This window comes from Pyxicephalus adspersus, chromosome Z (genome assembly GCF_032062135.1).
Source record: "Pyxicephalus adspersus chromosome Z, UCB_Pads_2.0, whole genome shotgun sequence".
Taxonomy (NCBI): Eukaryota; Metazoa; Chordata; class Amphibia; order Anura; family Pyxicephalidae; genus Pyxicephalus; species Pyxicephalus adspersus.
Window position 1 is genome coordinate 26,103,996 of NC_092871.1, and position 10,146 is coordinate 26,114,141.

Sequence of the window (10,146 nt, forward strand, 5' to 3'; positions counted from 1 at the left end):
CTAGACACTGCAGTTAATTTAATATGGGAACACCTACATTATTCAAGGCTTTGCCAGACATGTTACTTTATCTATCAAGTCATGAAGATCATTATTATTAGTTATTGATTTCCCTAAAACTACACAAAACAATTATATAAATCTATTTTTATTTATATGGATTTAATATATATTACAAATGTCAGAAAAAAAGATCAGGCAGGTTTTGGTGCAATACAATCATCTGATCACTGAATTGTTTTATTTCCATGAATGCAAAACTTGACTTTCTGTGCTTACTGACATTACCCATGCTTATATAACACATGCATCCAATGTACATCTAATGTATATTATTAGGCAGCAAAGATGTGCATCCAACGTGAACAGATAACTGAAGCAAATGCAAATGGATTGATGTTTGATAGCACACTCAATCCTATTGTATGTGCTTCATTACATTCTTGATTTGCCCACAGAATGCAGAATAGTGAACAAATACATACAGCACGCATACTCAATTATATGTGATTATATATATGCCAGGAGATAAAGATAGATAGATTTTATCAATAATATTAATAATTCAAATAAAAGATTATATTAATATATATAGCTGCAGGAACATAGCACCATTTCCTATTGTATCTTTGTTCTACAATGCTTATGTATACATTTTCCAAGACTCTGTGCAGTACATGATTACCTATCCTTCCAGTGAAATCCTTTCTGCTGATTCTACAAATATTAGGTAAAACATTTATTTCAATATTCGCTAATTACAAAAACATAACTCATTTCTAAACGTAGACAAATTCCCTGCTAATGTGATTTATAGCATTTCTGTAACCTTAATAAAGTGTGCAGTAACAAAATTCCTGAATGCACATTTCTACACTACTCATCTAGCAGCAGCAAACCCCTTGCATTTCATATACATGTATTATATGCAATTTAGGTGGCCATGGAAGTTAGAGGGAGGACAGAGGTGTCACGCCTGGCTCACCTCTAGGTAAAACAATAATGGTAGCAGAAAAATATTGTGGTTAAATGTTAATGTTTTAGTTCTTAAGGAAAACTTTTAAAAAATACTCAGGAGAGGAAAACCTCTGAACTACAAATGATAATTCTATTTGACACAAGAGATAACAGATTGAATGTGGACCTCAGCTTTCTAAATCACTATCAAATTGTTTTATGACCAGTCTCACCTCTGTGACTCTTTTCTCCCCCCTCCTATCCTCAAGCCGATTTCTTTACCCCTTATCTGATTAACTTTTCACTTTTGTTATCCTGTGTTTTGTTTTTGCCTTCTCACTTTTATTATCTTGTGTTTTGTTTTTGCCTTTTTTTATTTTTGGAGATTATGGTCATAACAGACAATTTGTATGTCATTATTGCTTGAACCAGAGAAGAAGTGGGGGTAGAACCCACAAAAACTTGTCCTGAAAATTATCATGGGCAGAACCTAACTCTGTTGATGTTGCAAGTGCACTAAGGCACACGTGCAAGATCCTTTCCAATGACAAACGACTGCACGATGCATGAACGAGCGCTGTACAGCACTATTCTGCTCTATGGAGAGGGGAAGAGGAGAATGGGGGAGCAGCACCCCCCACTGTGCTCTCTCCTTTTCACTTTCATTGTGATCGTTCGTTGTCCATCGTCTGTTGATCCGCCAGAACGGTTGTTTGGACGATGAACGATGAGCGCTGTGCATACGCTAGATTCTTGTCCAATATTGGCCCTGAGCAGATTATCAGCTGAGAACCATTGCACGTGTGTACCTGGCCTTATACAGCTTTGATTACTTTATGTATATGGTTACTACTAATTCTTAAAGATCAATGACTTCTGGAAAGTGTGGGGTGCACTGCTGGTGTCACTTGGTTCGGCTAATATCTAGTAACTGTCACATCACTGACCACAATGTTTCATGGGTACAGATGGTGTACAATTAGGAACAAGCTATTTAGATTTCACTTGAAAAATATGACTGCAATGTGGTTCCTAAAAGTAATTGAACTCTTCTTAAGTTCTTTTCAGGGTCATTCGAATTTGCCAGGAGCAAAGCACTATAGTGGGTAGCAGGGTTGGCTCAGTGGTTAGCAAGGTTGACCTTTGCAGAATTAGGTCACAGGTTTAAATCCCAGCCAGAACTATCCTCAAGGGGTTTGTATATTCCAAGTTGGTTTCCTCTCATCCCCCCCCCAAAAAAAATGTTAATGATATATGACTATAGTAGGGATATTATACTGTGAGCTTCTTTGAGGGACAGTTAGTGATATGACTGTGGACATTGTAATGTGCTGTAATATGTCGGTACTATATAAATACTGGCTAATAATAATATTAATAATTAATGCTAAGAATTAGTGTACAGAGGTTTGCCATTCCCCTTCATGGAAATGCAAAAGTCCCCTGTGTTTCCGATTTAAAAAATAATGGCAATGTTGAAGTTTGTGTATCTACCGCTGTTATCAACTGAGGAAAGTGCCTCATACTTTGGTAATTGCAGCTTACGTCAGCAGCTCTACTGGGTGGTTAGAGCACTTAAAGCTGTGCCCCTTCCCTTGTCTGCAGTACTTTATGGGGTCCATCACGCCTACAATTAGGGGGGGCACTAACGTCATGCTATGTATTAATTCTGATACATATAATACAGGGTTCTCCCCAGGCACTTTCAGCTGGGCGCACCATCCGGCATTTTTCAGCACCCACCCGGCTGTTTTTGGGTGGTTACCAAAGAGTTTGGTCACAATACAGGGGCTGCCACCCAGCTATAATTTTTTCCCACCCGGCTTAAAAAAATTTCTGGGTTGAGCACTGTAATAACATAAGTCACTAAGATTTAAGACATGATAAACTTGTGCCTAAAGGACGGTGCTTGTTTCTTAGTTGCCTATTGGTTGTGAATACTCTAATTCTTGTTAACATTAAGAGCTTGTGAGGTTATTACTTTGTTGAAGAAATATAGAGTGTGTAAGCGTCGTTGCAGTTTCAAGTACACAGTTAAAGTGCCTTAAACTCTGTTCTCCTAATATATTTTATGTGGGGTGTCAGCCCCCTACAGTAATAGGAAACTAATGTCATTTTTTGTGACTAAAGTTTACACTTAAATCTTAATAACTCAGCATATCGCATATATTTTTTTTTCCATTTTGTTAAAGTTTTTAATGAAAATTCTGTGTGAGTTTACCTATAGTTATACAGTTATATTATTGTGAGTGGGTATGTTGTCAGGTGGGGTGCCATCTATAGTGCCATGACTATCTGCTGTGTGATAACTGATGCTACCCAAGCAGAATATATCTTTCATTGTTCTGAATCCTAAAACAAAAATTTAGTTGTTTGCTATAAGTTACTGACTACAATACTACCGTACATGCATTGCATTACTGAATAAAGTCAAAATCAAAAGAGTAATCTGCAAGTGTCTTAGGCCAAAATGAAGAATCATCCTTTATGCTTTCCGACTACTCTAAATACCTGAACTCCTTGTGTTGGCTGTCTGTAAAGGGTTTCCCTGCTCTTTAGTCTTTGCATATTCAAATATAAACTCCCTTTCTGCAAAAAAAACATCATGATAGTTGATATTCAAACTAACAGCTTAACAGCCAAACACATACTCCTACACTGAGTTACCAACCAATAGATACATTTTCTGCCCAATAATGTGATTTATATACCCCTGCCACACAATATCGCCAGAAAGAGACAAAGAGCCCAAATAGTTATCATATCGCCTTGCAATTTGTGAGCTCCTCTCTGCATTCTTGCCTACTCAACATTCCCTTCACGCATAAGTTCCTTTACAAAGGTTTAACTAACCACATTGTGCAGTAAATTGATGATTGAAATCATTCCCATTTGCATCTTACAGATTTCCTGCTTGTAGAAGGTTTTTTACTATAATGATTAATTTTACATGAGTATACTAACAGTAGGGTGATTTATAGGTCTGCTTGGCAGTATGTTTAATACCTGAAGTCAGATGGTTAAGTAAATCAAAAAACAAATATATCTTACAGCAGCAGAAGGACCTAAAACTTAACTGCAATAGGAAACTGCTCCTGGGCCTATGAGATGAAGGTGCCTGATAATTTCTGCTGTAACAATATACAGAATAAAGACAAATCCAATAACCAAAATCCCTTCAAATATGCTTTTTCCTTAGCAGTCAATTTGTACAAAATGAAAATTTTAAGCGCAAAACAGTTCAACCAATGCTTCCTTCATTTAAGATCTCTTAAAAACCATCTTTTCGAACTTACTACCCATCTCTTAAACCCTTACTACTTCCCACCATTTCATATCCCCCCACCTCTTAGATTGTAAGCTCTTCCTCCTTCTGTGTCATTGCTTGTATCTGTCATTTGCAACCCCTGTTTATTGTACAGCGCTGTGTAATATGTTGGTGCTATAACTAAACTGTTAAAAAATAATAAAGAGGGGACCCCTTAGCCTGTAGGTTTGGATTATCCCTCTGAGCAAGATAAAATGTAAATGTAAAATCATCAGAATCCTATTAGTTTATCAGTACACACCGGGGTTCTTTTTGTGCATATAATGAAAACATTCTTCAGGTTTTGACTTATGCGGAGTACATACAAATTTTACATCAGTCAATGGATGTTAAGCCAGATGGATGCCTTTATGAACAGCATTAAATTGGAGAACATTCCTACAGCCAGTGAAAATGGTAGATAGTTACAGAACATGAGTGCAGACAGGACTGTATTACACCTGTACTTCTTTACAGACTCCTAACACTCAATTTGGCTTAGTCTGCAAAGCACGTTCCAGCACAATTTAATATTCAGTGCACAGACCAATACATTTATGGCGGGAGATGAAATGTTTATTACCAGCGGTGTTAATTAGCTAACCCCTAGATCATATAGTAAACCACAAACTACTGTAGGGGTTACTTAATTATTTCTGAAAAAGTAGAATATGATTTATACATATTAAATGGATGCACCTGTGTTTTACTCAGTTTGGTACCTAGCGTAAGACTGGATTGTTATTATTACAACAAAGGAAAAAAAATACACAAAATTAGGAAGCTTTCAAACTTAAAAGGATTAACCTTCGTAGGCTCTTCCTGCAGAACAAAATTGTGCATAGAAAAACAAAATACAATGCCATGCATTACAATTATAAATATATATAAAAAAAAACCCAATACAAATATTTATAATACAGAGTTATTAGGTTTTGTTTAAAATATAAAAAATTGTAATCCTAGGAAAATATTTTGAATGCTACATTTATTTTGCAAATCAATTCTATATATATATATATATATATATATATATATAATTGGAATGCAAGATCAGAAGTGAGTGCCATCGCAACCAAATTTTGTGTCGCCCTGCAGGGAAGGTGCAGAAAAGACGCACATCTGGGATACACACATAGGGTTTCTGTCCTAATCTATGCAAGCAAAATATAAAAGAATGGTTATGGAAACTAGAACAAAGGAAGTGCTGCAACATGCATGACTTTAGTCATTTTGACAGTTTAGAATAAGAATACTTAAATGTAAGCTCTTGTGGTCGCTCATGTAGACAACCTGACAAATGTCATCTTTGCGGTTTGTAGTATGCCATGTGATTTGTCCACTTCTGCATATAATCCAATATCTACAGAGGGGCTCTAGACTTAGACCCCAATAAATATTTCCGCCTCTATTAAAATTAATACTGCAGACATGCATGAATTACTTATCAGCTAATATAGTAATAGTGGCAAGGTGAAAGAGTTAACATCTCTCTTGCAGTACAATCACTGGAACATCATGAGGAGCACACATGATAGGGCTGTGGGTTGAACTGCTTGGACTGATACAAGTGAGATTTTTTTAGGAATTGTCTGTAATAATGACATCTTTGGCTATAAAAGTTTAATAATGAGATTCATTCAGGAGATGTCTCCAAAATGGCTAGATTCATAACACAAAGAAGAGCAGATCTCCTTTGTGCTTCTCCTAGCAGACACAGACAGAAGATGTGACTATATGACAATGACACCTAGGGTTCCATAAAGGGGTCACCCACCTTAGGGGTCTCAGCTTAATCTCCTTCTTATTGTCCACCACTGCAGGGACACAGTTTGTCAGCTCTGTCCAGTCTGCATGTAGACCACAGCTCCAGCCTGTAGAGAACCTGGAGAACAACCAGGTCTCCTTCTTGCCTGGTCTATGACAAGTGCACTTTTTCTGACCAGCTTTGCATTCACAAGGTTGCTCCAGGCGAATGTTCCTGACCAGGTGGCGACCAAAAGTGGTCCCTCCAGTCTTCTGGATGTGCAGGAAGACAATCAGATCGTCCCCATTGATGTTGAAGTCCACCTTCCTCAGCAATTCGTCCACGCTGAAATTGAATTTGGGGATGAATTTGGCTGGGGTGTCATCTTCAGCCCAGTACGGGTCCACCAGAGAGGAGCTGAAAGCTTGCAAACGGAGCTGCTGGCATTCGGTGCCCGGGCACACATACTGCAAGACGATGACAGCGAACAGAAAGACGATGACCAGGGCCAGGAGCAGCTTGTTGGACTTGTCATCCATGTTCGTGCTGCCAGCGGGGATCCAAGACCATTACGACCAAAAACCTGGGTTACACCGGGGTCTGGGGAGATAGAAAATCAGTCTGATTCATTGCTACAATCCCTGGCTTCCCTTTCTTCCCAGCAGTCCAAGCGTTCAGTGCTCTCCACAATAATACACACAGCACTGAGACTGAGCACACCCCTAGCGCTCAACTAGCCCTCCCTCCATACACTGCCTGCATCCTATTCCTCCAATATAATACACAGCACTGAGACTGTGCACACCCCTAGCACTCAACTAGCCCTCCCTCCATACACTGCCTGCATCCTATTCCTCCAATATAAGGAGAGCCCAACCCTCTGCCTCTATCCTCATCCCTCTGCTTCTATCACTCCCCCATATACTGCCTGCATCCTATTCCTCGAATATACCACACAGCACTGAGATTGAGCACACCCCTAGCGCTCAACTAGCCCTCCCTCCATACACTCCCTCCAATATACTGCCTGCATCCTATTCCTCCAATATATGGAGAGCCCAGCCCCCTGCCTCTATCCTCATCCATCTGCTTCCATCACTCCCCCATATACTGCCTGCATCCTATTCCTCCAATATATGGAGAGCCTCCCCATCCCATCCCCAGCCTATCCTCATCCCTCTGCTTCTATCCCTCCCCCTCATACACTGCCTGCATCCTAGTCCTCCAATATACGGAGAGCCCTCCCCATCCCTCTGCTTCTATCATTCCCTTCCTACGCTCCCTCCTATATATGGAGCTCCCTCCCCATCCCCAACCCATTGCCTCTATCCTCATCCCTCTGCTTCTATCACTCACACCTCCCTCCATACACTGCCTTCATCCTAATCCTCCAATATATGGAGAGCCCTCCTCATCCCATTGCTCTATCCCCATCCCTCTGCTTCTTTCACTCCCTCCATACACTGCCTCCAATATACTGCATGCATTCTATTCCTCCAATATATGGAGAGCCCTCCCCATCCCCATCCCTCTGCTTCTATCACTCCACTCCACACATTGCCTCTATCCTCATCCCTCTGCTTCTATCACTCCCTCCATACACTGCCTCCAATATACTGCATGCATTCTATTCCTCCAATATATGGAGAGCCCATCCCCATCCCTCTGCTTCTATCACTCCACTCCACACATTGCCTCTATCCTCATCCCTCTGCTTCTATCACTCCCATCCCTCTGCTTCTTTCACTCCCTCCATACACTGCCCCCAATATACTACATGCTTCCTAATCCTTCAATATATGGGGATCCCTCCCCATCCCCAGCCCTCTGCTTCATTCCCAGCCCTCTACCTCTATCCTCATCGCTCTGCTTCTATCACTCCCTCAATAAACTGGCTGCATCCTATTCCCCCAACATATGGAGTGCCCTCCCCATCCCCAACCCATTGCCTCTATTCCCATCCCTCTGCTTCTTTCACTCCCTCCATACACTGCCTCCAATATACTGCATCCATCCTATTCCTCCAATATATGGAGAGCCCTCCCCATCCTCATCCCTCTGCTTCTATCAATCACACCTCCCTCCATACACTGCCTGCATCCTATTCCTCCAAAATATGGAGAGCCCAGCCCATCCTCATCCCTCTGCTTCTATTCCCAGCCCTTGCCCCTGTCCCCATCCTTTTGCTTCTATCCCCATGCCTCTGCTTATATTTCCAGTCTTTTTTACTATCCCCATCTATTCTGCTTCTATCCCCAATCCTATTATGTTAACCCCATATCACTGCTTCTTTTATCCCTTGCCCTCCTCATCTATCCTCAGCCTACTGTCTGCACAGCTTGCAGGCTGCCAGCAAAAAGCACCTGCCACAGTCTGCAGTGCCTGACTCAGATCAGCTCTATAGGGGTCTTTTTTACTACATTCCCTTTAACATGTCTTACAGGAAAAGTGGCAAATAAACTGCAGCACTTCTATCAAAGAATGTAAAAAAAACCATCTAATCCACAGTATATAAATCAGCCTCTAAGCTGATACTGCTTTCTGTCATGCAATGTTTTTAAATACAATCTAAAGCTACAACGTAGAACTGAAAAAATCATTTCACCAGCTTCAGGACTTGTTTAGATCCAAGGTAAAAACACTCAAAACTGCTTGTATAAAAATAATAAAATTGGACTGAATGAGTTGATTCATTTAAAAGTGACAGGACCCGGCAGTGTTACCTGGCAGCAATGCAGACGCTTTATGTGAGTTCTATGAGCAGTTTGCCGTCCCCACAGCACTTTGCAAAGCTAATGTTTGTAGGAACTTTTTATAAGTGTTTTCAGGTGCTTCTAATGCCTGGAAATTGTCCATATTGCACAGTCTGCCCTACAGACTGACCAACATGGCTGCACCAATGGACACAGCAGAGCTGATTAACCTAATCCATTACCATCCAGAGTTGTGGGACACCACCCATGCCTTATACTCCAACACCGGTAAAAAAAGGCGAATGCATGGACGGACATTGTGGAGCATTTCTACAAAAGAGGAGACAGAATCATGGTGTCAAGAGAAGGGCGTGTGGGTTATGATTTTTATGGGGGGATTAGACCTTTGGCATTAGTGGTAGCAAGAAGTATTTTTCATTGGAAATCCTGGTTTTCTTTCAAGCGTAACCAGGTGCATTGGTAGGTCAGATAAGTCTTAAAAGCAGCCAGGTGCATGAGAGGGCCAGATGAGGCATAAAAATGAGCCATGTGCATTGGTAGGTCAGATGAAGTTTGATAGGCAGTCACGTGTGTTGGTGGGTCGGATATAGATCGAAAGGCAGCCAAATGCATTGGAAGGTCAGGTGAGAAACAAAGAGCAGTTAGAGATTGTAAAGGTAGCCAGGTGCATTGGTAGGCCATATAAGGAACACATATTGGTCATATGCATTGGTAGGCCAGATGAGATTGGAAAGGTAGCCACGTGCATTGGTAGGCCATATACGGAACACATATTGGTCATATGCATTGGTAGGCCAGATGAGGAAAACAGAGCAGCCAAGTGCATTGGTAGAGTGATTGAGGAAAAAAGTGCAGCCATTGCATTGGTTGAAAAGCTGCATTGGTAGGCCAAATGAGGAAAAAAGAGCAGCCAAATGCATCGGAAGGTCATGAAAGGTAATGGAGTCTGGAAACCCCTTTAAATATGGTTATGCCCAGATATCAACCCATTCATCAACCTGCATGGCTGTGAAACACATCTCTGATGCAGAGTTCTCCGAAGTGTCTGCAGAAACCAACACGTTCAGGTCCCCTGTGCCACCCGCTGCAATCAGTGGTTTCTTTTGCCAACCCATGTGCCATGTCATTGCAAAAAGTGTGTTCAGCAGTGCTAGAAGGAGAAGCATTTACTTCTTTCCATTTACTTTTTTCCAGGTCCTACTAGTTTTCTGTATTTGAGTTGCTTTACATCAAAACGTTTTATTTATTTATTTTTAATAAATATGAAAAACATTTATTTATTAGTTTTCTGCTACCAGAGTACTGTTGTTATTTCATCATTATGTTTTACAATATTACTTTTTGTGTATGGACAAGGTCTACAACAATTGCTGTAGGTGATGTTTGTTTTTATTCTATTTATCTCTTTTACAGTGGTATTT

General features: G+C 40.6%; 1 protein-coding gene across 1 annotated transcript in view; it reads right to left on the reverse strand.

The window, feature by feature from the left end:
• HS6ST2 (heparan sulfate 6-O-sulfotransferase 2) overlaps nucleotides 1-8,769 on the reverse strand; it is a 207,058-nt gene extending 198,289 nt beyond the window's left edge. Inside the window, exons 1-2 of the mRNA XM_072430192.1 lie at nucleotides 8,735-8,769; nucleotides 6,042-6,611 (exon numbers count right to left, since the gene is read on the reverse strand). Of these exons, the coding sequence (XP_072286293.1) occupies nucleotides 6,042-6,550 (509 nt within the window). The 5' untranslated portion in view covers nucleotides 6,551-6,611; nucleotides 8,735-8,769. The remainder of the gene's footprint in view (nucleotides 1-6,041; nucleotides 6,612-8,734) is intronic.
• Nucleotides 8,770-10,146: the final 1,377 nt, after the last annotated feature.